The following is a 25,500-nucleotide window of genomic DNA, read 5'->3' as shown; positions in this document are numbered from 1 at the left end:
ATGTTGTGGGGTTGTTAACCAATGTCATAAAACAACATGTGTACTTCTGTTTCATGAGAAACTATTTGTTCTGTAAGCCTTCACCTGAAGTACAATTAAAATAAATAAATAAATGGTCTAATTTCAGAACAATCAATGATGTAATCTACCTTAATATCATAGTAGGGGACATGGTAACCTGGATTATTGGCCAAGGTTTATTCATTAATGTGTTAAACAGACTCTAAGTTGCACTCCCTCCCGCCACGATTCCTACCTCTTGGTATTCACACCCGTGCATAGTCCCCTCCCACACTGTATCAGGGTTGGTCTATGAGACCAATAGAATATGACAGGAGTTATGGTATATCACTGCAGCTTCTATACTGGGGTGTCTCTCCATCTCTCATCACTCTCTCTACAGAAGTCAGATGCCATAACTGAGGACACTCCAACAGCCTATGAAAAGGACAATGTGGCAAGGAACTGAGGTCTCTGGCCAACAGCCATCAAGGAGCTGAGGTCTGAGTGAACTTCAAAGCAGATCCTCCATCTCAGTTGAGCCTTGGGGTGACTGTAGCACTAGCTAATAGCTTGACTGCAATCTTGTGGGAAATCCTAAGCTAGCAGTATCCAGCTAAGTTGTTCCTGGATTCCTGATCCTTAGAAACTGTGTGATATCACAAATGTTTGTTATTTTAAGCTGCTGAATTCTAAGCAGCAATAGATAATTAACACATTGAACTAATCATATCATCTTCCTAATATGGCAATTGGAGCCTAACTTTTGGGAAAAAAAAAAAATCATGCATTTAGGGAATTTGAACAGCTTAATTCTGCAAATGCTTGTTTCTTTCCCTCCTGAGAATTTTTAACATACAAGTATAAAATGTGTTCTTATGATCTACATGTTCTCTTTTTTCTGTGCTGTCTGCTGAAGAGTTAAGCACAGATGTAGCTACAGGAGGGCACAGATATGACATGATTTTGTGTTTATTCTGAAGGAGATACAGGTCTGGGTATTTTTGTGAACTTTTAGGGAAAATTTTCCTGCTGACATGAAAGTAGTTTTGATTCTATTTTAATTTTTCAGGAGATTTCATTCTATTCTGAAGGAAAAATCATAACTCACAAAAAAAAAAAAAAAACAATTAGATAACTTTTGGGATTGTAGTAAGTGCCAGGAAGTCAATAAGCATATCACAGCTCAGCTGTAGAAGGCTAGCCCACAGTGGAAATCAGCTGGGATTTTTCTGAATTTGGAAAAGTACACAGAGTGGTTCCTCACTCAAAAAGTCATGCAAAGAACATTCATCAGTGAAAGTCACTGGCTCATCCTACAGAAGCTACAGGGAGCTTGCCACGATGGCCAGGGAGATAAGAAGCATTCAAACTAGACAGCAATGATGCTTTTTCCACCATATGGGTGTCTTAAGACAAATTAATAAACTACTTGTAGCTCGACAGGGGAAAGAAAAGAAGTAACGTGGAATTAGCTCCTTGGTATATTGATTTGCTCGTGTCACCTGTCAACTAATGCCCCACCCCAAACCTAACACTGAAGTAAAATCAAAGGTCTGATGACACTCTGGGAGGCTGGGAGAAGGGAGTCATTGCAAATGGTACTACTGTAAGTACTACTACCACCCCAAAGCAACCCTATTCAGTTGACCAAAGAACATAATTTTGAGATCATTTTCCTGCTCTCTGGTATACCCAAGTTCACAGAAACTCAAGATGGTAGCACATTTTCTTGACTCTGGAGATGACACTGGTAGAACTTCCAGTCCCAGCCCAGAGCAGATCTAACCAGAAGGAGCAGAGTGGACAATTCTCCCCTCCTCACCTTCTGTTGGCATGGAGACATCATCTTGTGAATCACCAGATTTATGTATTGTCATAGAATTCAGTTCATTTCTATTTTAAGAAGATGGGATCAGGAGGACTTTGTGAAGGTTGTGTGCGTATCTCTGTGTGTGTGTTTGCAGTGAATTTCTTATGCCCCAGAGATAAACTAGCCAGCATTTGTAGTGAATTAATGCCCCCTACCACCAGAAGGATCTTGTCTTTGAAAGCATTGGAAAAGGAGAATGATTTACAAGCCAGAGCAGGAAGCTCAGCAGTAAGACAACATATTATTACCTGACAAGGACCAAGAACGCCGATGTCTTCAGAGCACTGCCATTCAGGGTGGAGGGAGAGAACATGTGGAAGCCATGTGCTGGCCTGTGTTGGTGCTCATCTGCCTCGGATGTGGGGAGGAAAACAACATCAAAAAGCAGCCCAAGGGGTAAAAACAACACCGAGGCAAGGCGCCTTCAAACAGGATCGGTGTGGAAAAGAGACACACTCATCATTTAATCAGAGGATTTCCAGGCCGTGGTACTTCCACAGCACATGGATGCCGACTGGGCTCAAGGCCCCTGAAATGACATGTTCCCGGACCTTCTTCTCTCCTACCTCACAGATGCAGCCAGTCTCCAAAGCACAGTTGCCCTGTTCTGCTGCAAATAGTTTCAAGAAATTCTAAACGCTTGTGGAAAAGCTGGTATTTCTCCAGTGACAGAGTACAAGATTTTGCCCGACGTTAACTTTTAGAATCTTAAATCACGAGAGGAAGATATCAAAGTTCAAACTCTCCTTTTAACATTTAAATTCCTCCAGCTCCTGCTCCAGTACTATAAGTCACAATCTCTTCAAAACATTAATATGCTTTGTTACACTCGCCTACATTCCTTCTAGAGATTAAAGAAAAAGGAGTATTTGTGATACTCTTTCTTTCACCAAATTTCTGTATATTATTTTTAAGGTCCTCCGACATCAATGAAACATCTGTACATGTGCAAGCTGGACGCTGAAAGTTTGCGACATTATTTATGTTCTCCTAATGGGATTAATAAAGTCTCCACAATTTAGAGTGTGTGGGAAATATGTCTATGATAAGTTTTTATTCTAAATATAGACGATTTTAAGGGCATAAATAACTTATGCGGCATATTGGCCTGCCTCTCTTTGAGCGACTCTTGCCCATCATGTATGTATGGACGGCAGCCATCACTGGGCCCATTCCCTCCATGCGTGTTTGTAAATGACCCAGCAGTTTCATTTCTTCCTCCCCTCGAATTACCAATATGACTGGACCATCAAATAAAGCACTTAATGCCAAGTTTTCTTTTTGAGATCACGCACAGCTTTGAGTTAGATGAGTGGAAAAAACAGTCCTGAAGTCTGTGCTTTTTTTTTTTTTTAACAACTTTTCAACAGCTAAACCACGTTGGTTAAATATGAATAAAGAAAGTGAGCTCCCAGTCACAGCACATGTTTACAACTAAGTTAAAGGCTCTTAAAAATAGGGTGTTTGATGGTCCACTGCCAAAATATGAACGCTAGCAGGCTGGAGTGCACTGCTAACAATAGTCAGTGTTATAATGAAAATCCTCAAGACGAAGCTCCATCCCGTCCATCAAGAAGTTTTCCCCCAGTGACAGGGAGACATAAATTTGGAGTTAGAGGTCAAGGTGGGAGAGAAGGAAGCCTGAAAAGGCTGGGAGGTCACTCAGAGTGAAACACAAAATAAAAAGTTGCTGGGCTGGGTTCAAACCTAATCTTCCAAACAGAGTAAAAAGAGTTCAGCTGCTACGTAAGGAATGCTTGCCTTTTAGAAAAGAAGAAAATGCTTAGATAGATAATAAAATAGATAACAAGCTAGACAGATAATAAAATAGATAACAAGCGTCCAAGGTAAAGGAAGTATCTTAGCCATGAAGAAAGCGACATTCTTTCTGTTCACACTCCTAAAACTAGAATGAACAGATACACAGAGAATGGGAATATTTGGATCTCTAGAGCTTAACTTCTCTGTGTAGATTGAAGAATCACACTAACTCCATTCCAGGAGATTCTTCTCCCTGTCCTCGCAGGCCTCTGCTTAAGGTTGTTGGGCCTCGGAACCCTCGAAGAATCTGACAAAACTATAAAACATGTCCACGTTGAAAATGCATATGTGCCATCACACAAAATTTTGCATTCAATTTCAGGGAGTTCACAAACTCAAGAAGCTGTATCACTTATCTTTTAGCATAACATAACAAAGAAAGCACTCTGTAAGAGAACAGTAGCTTGTCTCATTTACTCTCCATTTCTGGTGCCTAGAGTAGGGCTTGGAGCATAATAGCTAAATATATATTTGCTGATTTTTTTAAAAGGCAGCTTAGAGCAGGATTTGATTTACAGAAGAAAGGTCCAGTGATCACACTTAAGTTTTGGGCATCACTTGGCTTATTCCTACATTGTTCTTATCTCCATTTCTACCCAAAGAAGATTTCCTTCAGAATGCTGATCCTGAGTAATGATACCTCCAGAATTTCCAAGTAAGAACAGCTTAGGGAGGGCAGTCTGGTTGCAAACAGGAGAGGAAGTCAAGCTCAGTTTGTACTTGACTTTACAAAATACTAAAGAAGCATCAGTCACCTCATCCATGCTCTTCATGGAATGTACCCATCTTCGAGTTACTTACAAACAAGTCAATTAACCGATTTAAACCCAAGCTTATTCTGTAAATGGATTTAAGGCCCACTTACAGTGTAATGGGAGCCCTGGTGGCACAGTGGTTAATAGCTCTGCTGCTAACCAAAAGGCCGACAGTTTGAATCTACCAGCTGTTCTTGGAAACCCCGTGGGGCAGTTCTACACTGTCCTGTAGGGTTGCTATGAGTCAGAATCGACTCAATGGCAACAGCTTTGGTTTTACAGTGTAGTGAGGTCCTGTTCTATGAGAACAGTTAACATTTCACCAGGAATTCATATTCAAGATGCTCTAAGTTTGCGTTCCTGAACTCTTTGACAAATCCATCCCAGGGACCTGTCAGCCACACTGCCTTCTCTTATGACCATGGCAGATATCGATAATGAACCATAGCACTCTTTCCCACTGAGCTTGAATATTGCCTTAGAATCCTCCACCCAGCCCTGTAGGTGGCCACTGCCAACCTACCGTGGCATGCGAGTTGAAACATATTTGTCACTCATAATCTCTACATGTTCAGGCACTTTCTACCTCTTAAAAAACAGGATATTGGCAACTGTCTCTGTGGCCGCTAGGCATTCAGTCTGAACTTCACCTGCACTTCAGATGACGAGTTAGCTCTAATCATTTTTGACTTTCAAACGTCTTGTTGCTCCTGGCTCTCAAACTCAGTCATGGAGCATGTGTGAGACGGAGCCTGATAATAACTGTGTAACTATCCTTCCCTATACACAGTATGAAGTAGTGATTAGAAGCATGGACAGTGGGGTCACCCTGCTCAATTCAAGTCCCAGCTCCACCACTTACAGGCTATGTTACCCTGGGCACATTTCTTCATTTATGCCTCAGTTTCCTTATCTGTATAATGGAAAATAATAGTATATACTTCATTAAGTAATTGTGAGGATATATAAATTAATATTAAAAAGAAAAACTCAGAAGAGTGTCTGACACATGGTAAGCACTCAATAAACGTGATTGTTTTTAAAAAATGTGCTGAACCAAAAGTACACCTCTAACATCAATGCTTCACATTTGGTGCACTTAAAAGTGCATTTAGTCACAGAAATATAAAGGGCTGTGGTCTTTTAAATATTCATGTTGCCACAGCTCAGTTCAACAAACACCACATGCTTGCTTACTGGATATCTGACACTATTGTAGACCCTGGAAATACAAAGATAAATAAGGCACGGTCTCCGCCTTGAAGCAAAGCCCATCAATTACGAGCCCCTGCATTTTCTCCAGGTTGCAGACCTGGATCTGAATGGATTCAAAATCACTTCTCAGCAAAGAGGGGCAGTCTCTCCTTTAAGTTCCATCTATGATATTCATTCCAAAATAAGCAACAGTGAGGAGAAAACCTAGAGGCTAATCTCGGTTTCAGAAATGAATCTGCTTCTCTGATTCAAGATCAAGTTTCTCTTCATAACAACCCCGTAGCTGTCTCTCCCAGACCTGGGGGTTGACTTGGTGAACTCACAAGAAACGCAGGTAGCAAAGTGTGAGCTTTCTTAAATTAAAAATGTTACCCCACTTTGCCTTGTCTTCTTAAAAATTACTGAATTAAAAAAAAAAAAAGAAAGATTCTCTTGTGGGCCTCCCTTGTTCTAGATTTGATGTGTCCGGAGTATCTGACATCCTCATTCCATTCATGATTGCCATTGTTTCTAGTATAGTCACTGCTTCAAATTATGTGTGGGTGTGTGTCTGGAGGCTCAAGGCAGTCAATGTCCCTATGTAGTTGCAAATTCTCTTACGAATTTGGGGCCCAGCTGCTCAGCTTGGCTTACCACACAGGACCAAGAGTCAGGGGGCTAGACTGCTGCTTGCTAGTAGAGTTAGTGCATGCAAGTTTGAGTCTCTATTACCTGTCCATAAAATGGGGGTAATAATACCCCAGAGGACACACTGAGATCACATGTAAGTACTCCACAAACTGCAAACTTGTTATTCAAAAGTAAGATGTTATTATCATTTCTTATTTTCTCTGAGTCTATTTCCCCATACGTAAAATGCAGTAACTATGCTCAAACGGTTAAGCCCTTCACTACTAGCCAAAAGGTTGGTGGTTCAAACCTACCCAGAGGCGCCTAAGAAGACAGACCTGGCGATCTGCTTCCAAAAGGTAGAGTCTTGAAAACTCTATGGAGCAGTTCTACTCTCTGCACACGAGGTCACCATGAGTCGGAATCGATCAGACAGCAACAAACACCACCTGCCTTATCTAAGGCACAGTGTTTCTGTGAGGACTATATGGGCTATGCACATGTAAGATATTATTATTACTACTGTAGATGTCAGTTGTCTGCTTCTGCCTGCCTCCTGAGATCCTACTATGCCTTTTGTCCCATTGTTGTACTGATGCTAGGTTCCTGATCGTTTCTTTTCTGTTTCTCCTTCTAAAGAGCTACGATATTTTCTTTTTTCCCTCAAAATATGCCTTTCAGCAGTTTCCCTTTAATTCTCAAAACTCAGTGACTTCTAACAAAATGATCACAATAGATCCATGGCACAGAAGATGCTGACATGACCACTCTCCTCCTAAAAGCATCAGAATCAGCATTTCACACAGACTGGCCAAAGCAGCTCACAGCCTGGACCAGGAGAGGCCCACTGTGCAGGCAGATGGCCAAGGTCAGAGCAAGCACTGGCAAAGGAGGCCTCCTTCCAGCTCTGAGGGTACACGTTTGTTTATGGTTATCCCTTTCTACTTTCCAGAGTGCCTCTCAGATTTGCTTTCCTTTAATGAACCCAAATCAATCTCTAATCGGTCACATTAAATAAGGAACAAGGGGCTGTATCGCTAGTTAAATTGACCTTATTCCTTTATTTGTTTACTTGTTTACTCTTTGTCCCTCTTCTAACACCATTAAAATGTAAACTCAATTAAATAAGAACTCTGCCTCTCTTGTTCACCACCATAGCCCAAGGAACCAGCACAAACCAAAACAAAAACCAAGCCCATTGCTGTCAAGTTGATTCCAAATCATAGTGACCCTACAGGATAGAGTAGTACTGCCCCATAGGGTTTCCAAAGTGCGGCTGGTGGATTCAAACGGCCGACCTTTTGGTTAACAACCATAGCTCTTACCCAGTGTGCCACCAGGACTCCCAGGAACCAGCATAGGGTCCAGTATACAGTAGGCACACAATATATGTTATTTACATTCCATCATCCTTTTCCTTACATCAACATTTTCTATTCACAAGAGACTGGCCTTTATAATCTGAAACTGGGATATTCAAATATTAAGAGAACATCTAACCAGTTGCCATTGAGTTGACTCCAACTCATGGCGACCTCATGTGTGTCAGAGTAGAACAGCCCTCCATGGGGTTTTCAGTGGCTGATTTTTTGGAAGTAGATCACAAGGCCTTTCTTCTGAGGCACCTTCGGGTGAACTCTAGCCTCCAACCTTTTGGTTAGCAGCCAAGTATGTTAACTGTTTGCACCAACCACCCAGGGACTTTAAGAGAACATCTAACTCTGATCTTTTTAAAATGCAATCATGTTTTAAATCAAACTAAGGCAAAGATATATGAGTTAAATGCATCATGCAACAGAGGGCTGAGAATTTGGAGTCCTGCCACATGCTCCTCTCTTTCTCTTTCCTACCCCTGTCCCTGAAAGACTCATAAGGCAACTCTAGATTAAAAATCACTAATGTGGTCATTCATTTAACAAATACATATTTATTGACAACCCAAAATGTGCCAGGAACTGCTGACAAGCCAAAATGTTCCAGGAACTGCTATGGCTGGGAATACATGTAGTGAACAAAACTGACACGGTCCCTGGTCTCATGAACTTTCATTTCAGTGGAGAAAGACAAGAAATACACACACACACACACACACACACACACACACACACAAGAATAAAAATATAGTCAGATAGTGATAAAAGTTATTAACAAAATAAAACCTCTGGAATGGGATAAAGTGATGGGGGAAGAAAGGAGAGAGCAATCGTGTATCTACTTAGGGTAGTCAAGCAGGTCTCTCTGAGGAGGTGATATTTGATATGAATCCTGTATGATGAGAGTAATCCAGCTGAGCAAAGTGCTGGAGAATCCAACCCTTTTGGTTTGCAGATGGAAAAACTGAGAATGGAAGGAGGAGTGACTGGCTCCAATATCAAAACCAAACCAGTTGCTGTAGAGTCTATTCTGATTCATAGCAATCCTATGTGTGTCAGAATAGAACTGTGTTCCAATAGATGATTTTCCAGAAGTGATTGTCAGGTCTTCTTCTGAGGTGCCTTTGGATGGATTCGAACCTCCAGCCTTTCAATTAGCACCTGAACACCTTAACTGTTTGGACTATCCAGGGACTCCACTGACCCCAAGCTCATTCTGTTAGTTAGCAGTAAAGCTTAGGCCAGAATGGAGGTCTCATGTTGCCCACACTTACTACTGTGATATAATGCTCTCTTTCCTAGCTTCTGTAATTTGGCATGCTCTTGTCTTCTCGAGCACTTTCCTCTAAGACTGATTTTCTTTCCCACGTCCTTGAATACATTTTCTCATTCCTATTTTCTCTGCAAAGTCACCCATGTAGCATTCAACTGTGTCTGTATGTACGAGAAAGGATAATCGTGGTACATAAAGCATGCATGTGTGCATGTGTGTGGAGTAGGGGTGGGAGACTGAGGTACATTTTCTAAGCAAAGATGAGACCCAATCTCTTGAAAAGAAAGGCAACCTGACTTACTTTATCTTAGTATTTTTAAAAGAAAAGCTGTGTTGCACACCACAACACCAAGACATTTACATCTAAAAATCCAGGAAACCTTAACAGAAGAATTTTTAAAGAGTTTAGAAGTTACTGAAAAAAAAAGTCACTATATCTATGACTCCAACCTAGCAGACAATAAAGCTGCGTGTGCCTACCTTGCAAAACAAAAGAAACAACAACCGCGACCAAACGGCCCTTTGGCTTCATGCTAGTTATATCTTGCTTTGTTAAAGAAAATGCACTGAGCTGGACAGAAGCTTAAGGTGTGATGCACAGACTCCAAGGGTTCTAGGAGTTGTAAAGCTCCAATGTGAAGAGCTGTGCTCTAAATCAAGAAATAGGGAGGGTGAGGATTGTGCTATCAAGGAAATGCTCTAGAGTTCATATTTGGTTGGGAAAATTTTCCTTTGTTGGCTTGTTGTGCCAACGACTCCAAAAAAATACATTTCTTTTTTTTCCAATTCTATTAAATCCCTAAACACATCTGAGTTTTAAGGGCTTAGGGCTGCCCTTGGGAAATAGGTGATTACATTCCCTGCTTAGGGTTTTAGTGATAAGAAAAAAGAGGCAGTAGATTGAGTTTCCCTCCCCCAGGGCAATTTCTCAGTGATTCTCTTTACAGTCTCCCTTTTAAAGTGGAAACATATTTAAAAAATGAAGCGGTGACACATATAAAATCTGATCCATTAATTTGCACTTTTCAATTGTACGTGTCCGAGACAGAGAGTCTGATGTATACACCTGAAACACTTGTCAATTCCTGAGGAAGGAAGACTCTCCAGTAATATTTGACTTCTCATTTTATAGCTTATGTTTCATGTAATTATTTTATAGGGCACTCATTTGGGAATCTTCTTTACCCACAGAAATGTTGCAAGTGCAGTTAGAGGGTCTGGGAAAAAATCAGTGCTCCTTCTAAAAATAAATTTAATGAATCAAACTCTAGTCCTACAACTGTGTTTCTCATACTGGAATCTTAAACCCCAAGAAATAAGGTCAGATATGGAGTGATTTGTTCATTACTTCTAGGAAGGATGTTAAGTAATGTACTTGGCTGGGCTTTCCCCTTTCTGCCACTGCTGCATTTTGCCCCAAGATTACTTCAAGCTCTCATTAGTACTTTATTTACAAAAGCAAAACAGTCTCGCCTTTGTCACTTCTCCTTTTCTAGATTCTTCTTCAACAAACATATTTAAGATAAAAGCAAAATATCAGAGAACTATTCAAAGCATATCACACGAAAGGAGGCCTCAGATGTGACCCAAGAGCCCCTCATTCTTTGTTCAAGACGTAATTACCAAAAAACCAAACCCGTTGTCATTGAGTCAACGTCAACTCATAGTGACCCTATCTAACAGAACAGAACTGCCCCGTAGGGTTTCCAAGGCTGTAATCTTCACAAAAGCAGACTGCCGTATCTTTCTCCCGCAGATTGGCTGGTGGGTTCGAACCACTGACCTTTCAGTTAGCAGTTGAGCACTTAACCACTGCGCTACCACTGCTCCTCAAGTAATTAGTAAAAAGAGACTTGAATAATATACCCTACTAGTTAGTATCAGACCTTCAACTCCTAATTTCCAGGCCAGTACTCTCTCACTATTATCACTAATAAGTATAGTAAACAAGTATAGTATCACAATATCATTCTCTCTTTGGTTATTCATTTATTTGTGAGAGGTAAGATGGGAAGGATGAAAAAAAAAAGAGAGACAGAGTAATCGGTTACTACAAAAAAAAAAAAAGAGTTTAGAAACACTGTTCTTAAAGATAGAATATGCTTATTTTTTCTCCCATATGCTGTACTAGCTAACAGTCTTCTGTGACCTAGAAGATCGAATGCAATTACATTGCCCATATATATTTGCTATGCTGTTTGACTCTCCCAAGGGCAGCATAACAGTACAAGGGGAGTGACATCTTTATGAGGTTAACCCTTTTCTATTTTAAGGGTAGACTACCGATGGCAGATGTGTTCCCTGGAGCGTAACAAGAATGCTGGAAATTTGGTAGTTAGGAGAAATGACAGCACCAGGCCATCATCCAGGAGGGAAAAAATAAATTGTTATTTGGGGGAGCAGGGAGCTGGGGAAACCTGTGAGAATGCTGATGCACATAAACAGAAAGTGAGACGACAGAGGAAGGGGGAGCTTGGATTACAATACGGTGAGAAGAATCAAAGAAGAAAGCAAGGAAACTAATGTTTGTTAAGCTCTACCGTGGGCCAGACAACATGCAGCTTTCTCCTATATTATCTCATTTAATCTTCATAACTTTTTTAGTTACTATTATCCTGAAAAGCACAAATGAGGCTCAAAGGTGTCAAGTAATCAGTCAAGGGTAACACAGCTAAAGAGGTTGTTTTAGTCATCTTGTGCTGCTCTAACAGAAATACCACAAGTTTTAACAAAGAGAAGTTCATTCTCTCACAGTCTAGTAGACTAGAAGTCCAAATTCAGGGCATCAGCTCCAGGGGAAGGCTTTCTCTCTGTTTCGGCCTTCTCGTCAATACTCCCCTGGACTAGGAGCTTCTCCGCACAGGGACCCCGGGTCCAAAGGACACGCTCTGCTCCTGGCACTGCTTTTTTGGTGGTATGAGGTCCCCTCAGTTCTCTGCTTGCTTCCCTTTCCTTTTATCTCTTGTGAGGTAAAAGGTGGTGCAGGTCACACCCTAGGGAAACTCCCTTTACCTTGGATCAAGGATGTGACCTGGGTAAGGGTGGTGTTACAAGTTCACCCTAATCCTCTTTAACATAAAATTACAATCACAAAATGGAGGGCAACCAAACAATTCTGGGAATCATGGCCCAGCCAAATTGATACACACATTACTGGGGGGACATAATTCAAACCATGACAGGTGGAGCCAATTTTCCAAGCTAAGTTTCTCTGGTTCTGATTCAGTTAGCCTTTGCTATGTTACAAACCACTCCAGAAGTTAGTGGTCTAAAACAATGATGTATCTCTCAGGATTCTGCATGTCGGCTGGGTGGTTCCTCTGTGGGCTTCTCCTGGGCTAATTCATGTAGCTGTTTCAGTTGGAGGGTCAGCTGGGTCCAAGATGGCCTCCCTCACACGTCAGCAGTTAGTGCCAGTTAGAGAAAGGAGCACCTTAGTTCTCCTGCACATAGACTCTCAACCTTCAGTTGGCTAGAGAGTGGTCTCAGGGTAGTGTTCTAAGACGGTCTTTTATGGGCTACCCTTCAGTGTCATTTCCCTCACATACTACAGGTTAAAGCAAGTTACGATGCCATTCAAGACTCAAGGAGGGAAATAGAATCCACCCCTTGATAAGAAGGGTGGAAATGTCACATTATAAAGACGCACGTGGGATGGAAGGAATTGTGATCATTTAAAAAATAATCTACCACAAGCTCTAAACTCCATGCTGTTTCTACTACCAACATTTTGTTAGAAGTCCTAACTGGTCTCTTTTTGGGGGGTTTATAAAAAGTCCTTAATAACAGGATCATCTTTAATGAGCTGGACTGGATGTCAGAAAAACTTGGGTTCTAATACTAGTTCTACTGGTGTAGGATCTTGGAGGAGTCATTTTTGTTAATGGGCTTTAATTTCTTCATCTATGAACAGAGGGTTGATGTGCTGCCCACACATTTATAAAATAATAGTGATGTCTTATTTTTAGAAAAAAAAGAAGTGGCCCTTTTGGGGGATGGGCAGGATGGAGGTGAGAGAAGGCTAAAAATGAGATGGCTTCTGTTTCTCACTACACTCCCTTTCACCGCTGTGGGTGCAGCATTTGGGAGGCAGTGAGCAAAGGAAACTCCTTCCCATGGGTGGTTGAAATCTTACACGAGCTGAATGCTGCTCTGATCATTGTCATTTATTATATGCTGAGCCGGCAATCGTCCTCCAGCATTGTACCAGGGATTAAAGCCCAAGTCCTTGCTCGAAGGGCTTCTAGACCTAGTTAGACAAAACAATTCCCATTCAACACACACTCACACCAGCTAAGCAGACAGCAGAGGTGAAAAGGCTCCTAAGCTGGTCTCTTCCTGAGGGAAATGCTTAGCTGGGAGCTCTCTCAGAAAGATATTGTTGCCTTCTCTATGGAAGATCAGGTTCCCAAGGAGAAAACTAATGTTTAATTTAGCACAAAGACAGCTCACAATCTCTGTCTGGGGGATTGAGCCTGCAAACAGCTCCACATGCAAAGAATCTAAGTGAGAAAAGAAGTCTCTTTAGTGCAACGGCTATAGGACTTTAGCCCAAACTTTATTAAACTATTGCCTCTGCCTGCTGTTTCTGTCCAGAGGACTTCTGCTCTTTCCTGTTTACTCCTACATCTGAACTTTGCAGTTTTTCAACACTTCTGTGAAACAATCAAATGGGATAATATCACTAGCACATAGTTTTTGCTGTCTGAAATTACATGGTGCAGTGTGGCAATCAAACGCTCAAGCCTTAGCCAGTTTAGCAAGTATCAGTCCACTTACGTGAAAAACAAGAACAAAAACTTGGTTTCTCAGCTGCTTACCCAGAGAATATTTTTATTTTTACATAATTTAGACTCCAGAGACCTCCAGAAATGAGCAATTTACACTTAAGTATGGTAATCATCATTCCAAAGACCCAGTACAGTACACGTTGTATTCAATTAAGCCACTTCTTTGCACCCTGGTTACCATGACTCTAAAAGATTATACTGTGTGTTCAACAGACTCCTGATAAATTATTAGCAGTTGAAGCAGACTTTTACTTTAAGTAAATTTTCTAGGGGGGGTGGAGAGAGAGACATGTAATTAACTTTCTGTTCAAATCCTTCAGAACTACCTGAAAAGAGCTCTGTTCTAAAATAAAGAATTCAAGGTGTGCTTTATATGGTTGCATGCTATTAGTGTGCTGGATAAGATTCACAGTTATAACTCAGCCACATTCCTGACAAAAGAGAATTTAAAAAAAAAAGAAGACAATGTTAATGATTCCCTATTCAGTAATGTAAGAACCTGCCACAACAATCAGGAAGCAAAGAACACTGATCAAAACAAAACAGAATACAACAAAACAAAACAAAAAAACTGAGCTTGGCTCTATATTTTCTAAGAATTATTATTCTTCAAAGGCAAAAAATTCTGCATTTAAATGATGGCAAACAAAAGCAAACAAACAAATAAACAAAAAACTGACTACATTCTCTGATTTAGAACTAATAATCCATCCTTGCCCAAACATCAACCACCAGAGAAGAACAGGGGCTATTCTTACTCCTGTCGCTTATTCATAGAAACATCATGCTTATGATCAAGAATTATCGTCACTAAAAATTGCCTTGAAGTCTTGGTAACTTCTTCCTCATGTTTCTTACGGAAAGTCCCACCTTAGGAGGCACTGGGCAAAGAGGAGATTCTGAGCTAAGAAGCACTTCAAGGCAGAAATTTTCAGCATGCTCCAAGGCAGGGTTGGGAGAGGGCAAATTTGTGTTGCCTGCTCATTTTCAGATACAGGGAGTTAACTGATTCCTTAGCAACATTAGCCAGGGATCTGGCTTGCCAAAGCATAATTTTAAATCTCCACAACAGGGAGCTTCTAACCATTTGCGACTCTGTTACCAGATTCAACTTAAGAAGTGTAAATTTGGGCCACTCTCATCTGGGGTCTTAAAAGCTAGCGAGTGGCCATCTGAGATACATCAACTGGTCCCAATCCACCTGGAGCAAAGGATAATGAAGAACACCAAAGACACAAGGAAAACATTAGCCCAAGAGACAGAAAGGGCTACATAAACCAGAGACTCCATTAGCATGAGACCAGAAGAACTAGATGGTGCCCAGCTACCACCAATGACCACCCTGACAGGGAACACAACAGAGAGTCCCTGATAGAGCAGGAGAAAAGTAGGGTGCAGAACTCAAATTCTAGTAAAAGATCAGACTTAATGGTCTGACTGAGACTGGAGGGACCCCAGAAGACATGGCCCGCAGATTCTGTTAGCCCAGAACTGAAACCATTCCCAAAGCCAACTCTTCAGACCAAGATTAGACTGGACTATGGGACATAAAATGATACTCATGAGGAGAGTGCTTCTTAGCTCAAGAAGATACGTGAGACTAAACGGGCAGCTCCTGTCCAGAGGTGAGACGAGAAGGCAAAAAGGGACAGGAGCTGGTTGAATGGACACGGGAAATACGGGGTGGAAAGGAGTAGTGTGTTGTCACATATATAGGGAGAGTAGCTAGGGTCACATAGCAATGTGTGTATAAATTTTTGTATGAGAAACTGATTTGAACTGTAAACTTTCACTTAAAGTACAATTAAAAAAAATTTGGGCTACTCAGTTCTAATGATTCAAAACTCTCAATAGATGTTTTACATTTCTCATTTACCCACAAAGCCTGTACTCCCCACTCCCTAGATAACTAAATAGAAACCCAGACTCTATTCTAGAAGAAATAAGGAAGTAAGTAGACACTCACTCTAGTCAAGTTCTAGATTATTGTTGTTATTGTGTGCGGTCGAATGGATAAATCACTAGATTAGGAGTCCTAGAATCCTAGGAATGGAAATGATATTAACTGATTCTGTTCTCAAGAAGGATCGTATTTAGCCCATTCCCCCCAAAAATAAACCCACTGCCGCTGAGTCGATTCCGACTCATAGGGTTTCCAAGGCTGTAAATCTTTACTGAAGCAGACTGCTACATCTTTCTCCCGCAGAGTGGCTGGTGGGTGCCAACCACCAACCTTTTGGTTAGTAGCCAAGCACTTTTAACCACTGTGCCACCAGGGCTCCCTAACCCATCCCAGGGAGATGTAAATCACCCCAGGTGACATCTTTATATTAGAAACTGGATAATATGGTACTACTCACTAACCATTTCAAGTAAATATTAAAGAGCAAAGCCATGCCTTTCCATAAAATGCCCGATAGTACTTCTGGAGATAGAATCCTGGGCTGGGAAAAACATGAATCTGACTCAAGTATGTCACTTCTCACATTAATAATAACAACAGCTGAAATTTATTGACCTTCTACTAGGTGCCAGGCAATTACCTCTTTTACTCTTTACAACAACCCTAAGAAGTTTGTTCTATTATTATCATTCCCATTTTACAGCTGAAGAAATTGAGGTAAAAGGTTCAATTGACTAACTGACTTAGCCAAAAAGATTCAGCAATTAAGATGTAGAGCTACAATTTGAAACCAGGTAGTCTCACCCCAGGCCCCAGGCTCTTGACTGCTATGCTGCCTTGTCTCCTTAAACAAGCCAACTTTAACACTTCTGTTTCCAACCCCCTCCACACCCCTTTTAGACTGCAAATTCTATGAGAGCAAGGGCTATATGGAATTGCTCATTAATGTATCCCCAGCACAGTGCATGGCATATACTAACTGCACAGTGATTATTTATTGAATTAATGAATGATTCTCCCAAATCCTAAAAAGCACACTTGCCCATAATCTTGAGGTGAGGTTTCAAAGCTTTTGTTAAAACCATTAAGACCTATGGAGAGCTGTAGTGCATTCGATATTGCTATCTGCCCATTTTCACAGTCATTCTCTGGCAATCTGACTGTGGTAGGACCCTACTCTCTTGCCTTTGTCAGGCCTTGTGGAGCATGCTTAAGCCTCTCTCTGTATGCCCTCCACAAGGAAGTGGAACAGCTTTTATACTTTCACATCTGTCCCTTAGATATGTGTAGGAAAGGGTTGAAACCAGCAGCCACAGGTAGACAGCCCACTAGCTATGGTCGCCACCACGCCATGAATCAGGGAGGGAAACATTTATTGGCTTTTCTCCTCTGACATCTACTCCACAGGGCACCTCCCCTGTTCCTTGTGAATAGGGAAAAAATGGGGGAAACTGGTATCCAACTGGGGTCCTGGTGGCACGGTAGTTGAGAGCTCAGGCTGCTAACCAAAAGGTCAGCAGTTTAAATCCAGCCACCACTCCTTGGAAACCCTATGGGGCAGTTCTACTCTGTCCTACAGTGTCGCTATGAGTCGGAATCAACTCACTAGCAACGGGTTTGATTTTTTTGTGTGTTTTTTGGGTTTTTTGGGGTATCTAACTGAACCTTAGAGCAGTAAAGAATCTGTAACACATCTGTGTTAAAAAGCAAGTAAGTAAATAAGTACATCTCAAAGGCCGTCTGGAAACACAGCTTCTCATAAATTTCTTCTAGCAATTTTTTCTTTTTAAACGAAAAGACCTTTTCCAAGTAACTAAACAAGCAAACTCTTTTGTTGGGAGGATCAGTTTACACATCAAGAGAATACCCTTTTACCCACAGAGCAATTCTTGTTTGCGCTGAAGTCCTGCTAAGCCTAAGAAGAGAGGTGTAGTTTGTTCTGTTTCTTTTAGTTTCTCTTCTGTGTCTAGCTAGTGTGCTTTTAAAACCATCTCCCTCCAATGCCAAAGGCCATGTCACGCTGTATATAACTCACTATGAATGGGAGAAGTGTGTAAATAGCAAGGCATTAAGCAGCTCAAGGGACTTGAAGATAGGTAATACAGAACACTTAGGCAATGTGCTATGAGATGAGACTGCTGGAGGCGAAATGTTATACTTGTCTTCAAGTATATGAAGGATTATTATTGCTTCATAGCTGCTGACTCCTCTGAGCCTTCCTTGTTCTACCACTTTCCAAGGTTTCTGAATTACTCTTGCCAGAGCTCCAGACCCTCCAGAACGTGGGTCCACCTCACATGTCCCCCTCACCACTTGTACCCAGCCATAATATCAGACAGGCTTCTCTCTCTGCCCCTCCAGGCACCATTGGTTTGCCCTGTGTGCACGCAGCCACCTCATCCCGCATTTCCACATTCTCTGCCTCCTTCAGGCCCCACTGGTGACCCACATTCTCCATAAGGCTAATCCTGACTTGGGTGTGACTCTCTCTTCTTCCAATTAGTAACAGTACTCATGTTTTGAGCACCTCCTGTGTATCAGGCACTATACTGACTGTTTGTTATGCTGAATAATACTGGTTTTGTTCTACAGATGAAATACTGATGTCCAGAAAAGGATAAAATTATTTCCCCAAGCTCATATAGCTAGTGGGTGTGAAGTAGGGATCTGAACACAGTTCCAGCTATAAAACCTATGCATTAAATTCCTCCATTTTACTGTATCTCTAAGTCTTAGTTTTCTTATTTGTAAAATGTAGCAAATATTGCTTATTTATCCAGTTTTTGCAGATATTATATAAAATATGTGCCTTGTATATGCTGTTGTTGTGTGCCGTCTAGTTAATTCCAATTCCTAGCAGCCCTATATGACAGAGTAGAACTGCCCCATGGGGTTTCCTAGGGTGTAATCTTTATGGGAGCAGGTCACCAGGTCTTTTCTCCTTTAGAGACATTGGTGGGTCCAAACTGCCTACCTTTTGGTGCGAAGCCAAGGGCTTAACCATTATGCCACCAGGGCTCCTTTTGTACATTCTAGAGGCCAATAAATATTTGTTCCTCCCTTCCTCTGATTTTCTCTCTCAGTTTTGGTCCATTTTACTTAGTACTTGACTGTCACTTTATTGAGGTCGTCTTGATTTCCTCCCTAGATTGTGAGAAGGGAATATGTCTTCTTCAGTAATTCACTCTATTCTTCCACAGAACCTATTAGAATGTGATAGAAATTTAGCAATAAAATGGAGAAAGAAGAATTTAGAACAGTTTTCAAGAAACATGGTCCTGCCTGTGAATGTATATAAGGGATTGAATTAAACAAAAGGTAGTAGTAGAATTCATTCAGAATGGTTTAGCTGCAGTGCCGAAGAGAACTGGATGATTTTTTCAAATTTCCTTCTAGGGTTTTTGAGATTAAATACTGGAGCAAAAATAAATAAATAAATAAAAACAAAAGCAGTTACTCACAGCCACACTTTTAGTGATATTTACATGCTATGTCTAAGAACATTAAATGTTTGTCTTGGTACTTACAAAATGCTTACAGGCAGAGAGAAGCCATAAGGTATTAAACTTTACAATATAGAAAGATATGATGAACACCACCTACCAATGACATTATTTCTAAGAAAGAAAGCAGATACCTTCTATAAACAAACATTGACCTAAACAAGCAAGACATCTTGGTTTATATGATAACATCACGTTGCTGTCAAAGCAAGCTTTCTGACAATTTCTGTTCAAGGATTGTGGCAACTTCTCCCTCCACTTGAACTCTTCTATCTTTGTGAGATCTTATAACTATATTTACTTGAAAGATATGGTAAAGAGGTCCTGGATAGATAAGAACTCTCCCTTTATTACTTTAGTCTGGAAAATAGGACAAAAATAGGTCAGTTCTTAAGGAATTGATGGCTGCACATATAAATAATGTAAACACTCCTATCACTGTCCTGGGGAGGACATTTGTCATGTGGACAGCTACAGACACCCAGATCTGGCCAATGAGTCATTCCTGTTCTCAGTCCCCCACTTACAGCTCTCAAATTTTGAATTGTCAATTGGAAACTTGATTATTATCAGTTCAAAATAACCAAGGAACTCTGGTAATGATTTAACTTGTTTGACTTTCTTAAGCTAACAATTAACATTCTAGACTATTGTTGACAAAATATTTAACTTTCCCATGCCGTTTGTGTAAGCAACTTTTCTAATATTCCTTAGACACTGCAGTGGACACACCTTCCAAACGCTTCTCTAGCCCACGTAAGGGCCTGTAAAGGACATGCATTCCCAGACCACAAACACTTTCACAACATTGCACATTTTAACTAGGATTTACTGGGACCTTCAGGAACACTTAAGAACACTGATATCTCAGCCTTATCTTGACAGCACTAAATTTGAAATACCAATCCCTCTATTTACAATAAAAGCTATTTCACCAGACAACTGAAAGCTCAGGATACTTTTAATCCCTAGAAAAAAATAAACTGGTACTATCAATTCATTGTTTAGTAGTTTATTATTAGTAATGCTACTAATAATGTCTTGCATTCCTGCACTACTTTATTTTTTCCAAAGCCTGTTCAGAAACACATGTTCATCTGCTTCTCTCAGCAAGAGAGGGCAGCCTTATTGTTCTTTCAGTTTTACAGGTGGCTGTTAAGTGACTTGTCCTAGGTCACACAGCTGGTAAGTGATCAAGGAGGCACAGAACTGGGATACAGACTCCTTGTCGGATCTGCTTTCTTTCCTCCACACCACATTAGAGAAAAGATAATCTCTGAAGCCAAAGACAATTTGGGACCACTTATCCACCCATCCTAGCAGTACAGTTGATGCAACAGAAAAAGAACTTGTCTCAGGCAAAGGGGAAAGATTAAAAATTCACCACAGACACTCTAAGCCTTACTGTTCCACTGACCAGCAATTATTAAGCTTCACAGTCCATTCAAAGACTCAAACATACTTCACCAGAAAATGATTTAGTGCATAAAGCCTGCTCCAAGTGGTTAGAAAGACAGATCTCAAAGTCCTGTGATCTGGGCCCTCTGAAAAGCCTTATTCCTGCAGTCTCTGCAGCAGCGGGGCTTCCCCCTGAACTTGTGTTTGAGCTAAATGAAGAAACTGGCTGAGTAAGGACTGCAGAATTAGATTCTTAATGTGGACAGAATTAGATCTGGCTCGGAGGCTATTCTTGCATTGTTCTTGAAACTTAGGCTATTGAAAGAACTCAGACATTATGTATCCCTTGCAGTGTATAACACTCCTCAAAGTCAACACTATCTCACAGAAGTTCTCCTTTCCTCTCATCCATTCATTCATTCAGTAAATATTACCCACTATGCACAAGGCATCGTACTAAGGTATGAAGGACGCAGAGCTTGCATCTATGGACACCAATACGTATTTGATCTTAGATGATCAATATTCTCTCCCTTTCTCTGAAGGATATTTATGGCCATGTGGCACACAAACTAACTATTAAAGTGATACATTCAACACTCTCAGACCACATAAATCTGGTTATGGACCCAACAGCAATAAAATTAAGAAATAATTCTAACACTCATTCTGAGCAGGGGCCCTTTTAAATTAACAGTGTGTCTGAAAATAAGAGGAACTCAAGTGAAGTGAGACCTGCAGATGTGAATCACTCCCAAATGCCGAGGCCTCCCTTTGGACACAATGTTATCAAGTTAATACAGTACTTGCATCACCATCTCTTAGTACCATGCTGAGTAACAAAGCGCCAAATTTAGAAGCTAAAATGGAGAGGGAATTTCCAAAAGCCAAAAAGGGAGGAGGGGGCCCAATCTTGCAGCACTACAATTTTCAGTGAAAAGCAACCATTGGAAAGAAACTGTTCTTTTTCACTCCACACATTTCTCCTCTCATCATCCCTACACTCCGGGAAGGAGCTCCTCTAAGGGAATGCTTCAGGAGATGGCTAGTGGCTGGAAGAGAGAAAACATTCTCTCTTACAACAGGGGTGGCACAGAAGCCACCTCTGGCTTCTGCAGCAGTAAGCCTTTAAAAGTTGGGAAGGTTCAGATGCCGTTCTCTCACTTCTCTCTCAGTTTGGGTATTGCTATTGTCAAGTTTCAATAACCACTGAAGTTGGTTTCATTTCACATCCTGAAACCTCCAGGAGAAAGAGGCAACCTCGTTTTATTTCCAAGCTGGAGAAAAAGCAAAAACCAAAAGACCAGGGCTGTAAGCAAACATGCCACTGTGGTGCTGGGCAGAGGCTGGGAGGTGAAGCTACAGGACAAGCCCAGACTGTGGCCCTTTAAAGGCCCCTCCAGTCTTGGCACCCACGGCAGAGATTAGTCTTTTCCACTCGGGTTTGGGCTGGTTGCCTCATTCTGTGTATCATCCCCAGAAACACTTACCAGGAGACCGTGAAGCACACAAAGCCGTATTATTGGGAGACTTGCAGACAGATTATAAATTTACTGGGGACAATCAAGGCATTTAGATACTTTTGGCTGCAGATGCCGGTGACACACACATACATACAAACCTCATTCTTCTCTCCATTTGAGCAATTCTTTACCCCCCTCCTTCACCTCAGCATCTCTCTTTCACAAAACAAACTCCCACTGCTCTCCTAGGGAATTCCAGGGAGAGGTGGGGATAGAGCAGGTGGTAGAGAAAGAAAATTAGACCTTAAAGTGTTACTGCAACCCCACAGGCTAATTGTATTCAGGGATAAAACAGTAAACCCTAGTCAACTTCGCTGTTAGCAATAAGTTATTTTTCATCAGGAGCTGGCTTCAGGAAGTTGCAATTGTCTTCCTGGAGACTTTATCACCACAGATCCAAGCCAGGGAGGGACGGGGTTCAGAAAGAAGAATCCTATGGACCTGGCTGGAGGATGCCCCTCTGCCTAGAACTCCTTTTCAGGCTCCTTTGGATGAGGAGTTCGGTGGGCTACTTGTCATCCTCTCCTTTGGATGTTTTGAGCACTTTTGGGCTTGCATGACCATTTCCTGCTGCTGACTTTCATAAAGGCTGGTTTGGGTAAACTGGAACTGTGTTATAAGCAGACGCAGAACTTCAAGGGCCCCGCAGGACTCAGCAATGGAGGAAGCCTGCAGGGCTGCAGGGCAGGGCGCCACCTTCTACCCAGAGGACACTGGCCCAGCAGCTTCTGGGGAAGCCAGCACACAGCAGGCAGTCACCTGACCAGGGCTGGCACCAGGAGCCAATGATTCAAGGGATACTCCCTCTGGGATGGGGTGTGTCTGTGCCTCCGAGAAACTTAATCACAACTTTTGGGTTTGATATCCTATCACCAGAAGTGGCTGAAGACAAGGCACTACCTAGGATGATCTCTGTGTAAACAGGCCCTTTCTGCCTGCCCACTTAGATGAATGCTGTTGGTTAGCACTCCTGGATTGGGGTGCCTATGGAAAGAAGCTAGACGGGAGCGGGTGGGGAGGTCTATAGGAAATCAGGGAGTAGGCATCTTAGAAATATTTCCTCATCGGTCTATCTTTGGAATATTTTCCCTTCAATTTTTTTGGGACAGAGGGAACACTCAGGGAATTACTCTGTACTACAGATACCATTTATGTTTTCTTAACTCAAGGAGATGGGCCCACTTCAGAGGGGAGGAGGAATGGGGCAAGAAGGAAAAAGTTTTGCCAAAGGTCAGCCGGGCTGATAAAGGCTTTCAGACTGATGAATGCTTGCCAGGCCTAATCAGAACTGGCTAGTCGAAGCAGGAAGATCATTGACACAGGGCCTTCCTCAGTGGCTCAGATTTTGTAGCCTCTTCTACCATCTCTGGCCGCCCGAGAGCCTCTGGAAAACTCAGGTTTCCCACCAGTTAAGGAAAACTCTACATGTGGAGGGAAACCCATGAATGATCCGCAGCGGAATTCGATGAGTAAGAGTACAAAATTGCACAAACAACATACCCGATGGCCTTTGAGGTAGTCAGGCAACATCATGGCCCTCTCCACTGCCATCTGCTTAAGTTAGGCCAATGCAAGCTCTGCCCTCACAAAAAGGCCACATGACCACAGCCAGAAACATGAGAAAACCAGGTGCCTTACCGCAATCAGGGCTGAGTTCCTCTGGTCGCCCGAGGTTGAAGCTGGTGGCTGCTGCTCCCCGTTGATCCCACCACCGCCACCATTATTGCTACTGTTCAGCAGGTGCTGCTGGTGGTGATGGTGGTAGTCTGGTGGGGGCGGTGGAGCTGCTGTTGCTGCTCCTTGGGAAGCTGGAGGTGGGGCAGCTGGGGGCGGTGGAGGGGCTGTAGTGGTGGCAGCAGTGGTGGTGGCCTTGGTGTGTTTGCCAGCCTTTCTTGCCCCCTGGCCATGCTGGACAAGGCTCAGGAGCTGCAAGGTGCTCTCTCTTTCCCGGTCTGAGCTCTCGGCCCTACCACGTTCGTAGCGTCCTTCACAGCTCAGGTGGTGTTGGCGGCAGACAGCTATCCGAGCCCGGAGGCGCTCCACGATAGCGCTGTGCACTCTCGGGGTGACTGAGCCCCCTCCAAGGAGTCCCGCCCCAGGGGCCCCTCCTAGCCCCCCTGCAGGGGCCTGTGGGGGCGCTGTGTCCCCCATCTTACTGGACACAATGATTGCTGCCTCTGGGATGGTGAGGTGGACGGAGGCTACTGCTGGCTATTGCAGGCAAATCTGTTTTTGACAATGTGAGCTCAGTGTTCAGGGCCACATGAATAGAGGTCTTCAGAGGTTGGGGGAGCTGTGGAGAAGGTATGGGGGAGGGGAGCTAGTAAAAAGAGGGTGGGGAGAAAGAATAGAAACCAATTGGAGAGGATAAGTTGGAAACAAACCCTGATCAACTTACTCTAATTGCGTTTGACAGCTCTGGAGAAGTTGGACAGAGTTGGTGGATTTTTTTCCCCCACCAAGCTGACAAGAGCCACTAGGTACTTCATAAACACTCGATCTGGGGGGATAGATGAAGAATTCAGGAATTGTCAAGCGAGAGACAGAAAGAGACAGCAAAGGGAATTGAGGGAGATATTAATAGAGAGCTGGACTCCCCCTCACCTACTTGTTTCAGAAAAATTCTTTATGAGGCTGTATCTGCAAAGAAACACATTTCTACCATGGTCTATGTAACCCGCAGCCTTTACTTTTTCTCAGGTTAAAAAAAAAAATGTGCTGTTTCAGATTTTCGAAGTTAATGTTCAAAACGTGCAAAAACCAAGGGAAACTGTCTTTTGGCTTTTTTCTTCCCTTCCCCTTTGCTCCCGGTGCTTTCTCCTCTTTGGGGTACTGTAGAATGTTGTCTTCTCCCAAAAGAGGGAGACAGCTTTTCAATTGTTAACAATGTCAGTAACCGGACTTTTGAACCATGCTTTTTTCTTCAGCTAATCCAATCACCGGTAAAATCCTCATTCCCTCTAAGGTTTCCTAGCTTTAAATGAAAGCAATCTGAAGTCGCTAGCCACTGAGAGAGATCCTTCACCACATTTTTTTCTTTCCCGCTTACGTTTCTATTCCTCACCCCCGGCTCTATTCTAATACAGTATCAAGAGAGACAAACTCTCCCGAGAGTAATTTATAAACGATGGTCAAACTTACAAACTTCCAGCAAATTGCACCGAGTCATGTCCAGCCACTTTTCTGTCCACTTTTGTACATTCCATCCCCGGCCAGGGGATCTGAGGGTCTGGACTCGCAATAAGCAATGTGGTTCTATCTCTTGTATTGCTCCGTTTTATAGATGGAAAAAAAAGTAGCTTGAATTTTCCTTTCTCTTTCTCGTCTCTTGTTAGCCGCTTTGCTGACACTGGCTCCACTGCCCGGAGTCACGGCGATACACAGGCTTTCATTGTGCTCCGATAGGAAAGGGAGAGAAAGAGAGAGAGTGAGACAGGGAGAAAGAGAGAGCCAGCAAGCTGCAG

At 42.3% G+C, this 25,500-nt stretch overlaps 1 protein-coding gene and 1 long non-coding RNA gene across 3 annotated transcripts in view; both read right to left on the bottom strand.

Moving 5' to 3' along the window:
• Positions 1 to 7,878, bottom strand: part of LOC111822219 (uncharacterized) — a 104,343-nt gene extending 96,465 nt beyond the window's left edge. The window contains exon 1 of the long non-coding RNA XR_002825497.1: positions 2,122 to 7,878. This is a non-coding gene — a long non-coding RNA (uncharacterized LOC111822219). The remainder of the gene's footprint in view (positions 1 to 2,121) is intronic.
• The window catches only part of MAML2 (mastermind like transcriptional coactivator 2), a 402,137-nt gene extending 376,643 nt beyond the window's left edge, over positions 1 to 25,494 (bottom strand). Inside the window, exons 1-2 of one of the 2 annotated variants that reach the window (XM_023739814.1) lie at positions 24,435 to 25,494; positions 23,675 to 24,329 (exon numbers count right to left, since the gene is read on the bottom strand). In XM_023739814.1, coding sequence (XP_023595582.1) covers positions 23,675 to 24,187 — 513 coding nt within the window. In that variant the 5' untranslated portion in view covers positions 24,188 to 24,329; positions 24,435 to 25,494. Of the gene's footprint in view, positions 1 to 23,674 lie in introns of both variants that reach the window. The other variant, XM_004385541.3, reaches the window with a different exon arrangement.
• Between the last annotated feature and the right edge of the window lie 6 nt (positions 25,495 to 25,500).

The sequence above is a fragment of the Trichechus manatus genome, unplaced genomic scaffold (assembly GCF_000243295.1).
Source record: "Trichechus manatus latirostris isolate Lorelei unplaced genomic scaffold, TriManLat1.0 scaffold00141, whole genome shotgun sequence".
In the NCBI taxonomy this organism is placed as follows: domain Eukaryota; kingdom Metazoa; phylum Chordata; class Mammalia; order Sirenia; family Trichechidae; genus Trichechus; species Trichechus manatus.
This window is presented reverse-complemented; position numbering and strand designations above follow the sequence as displayed.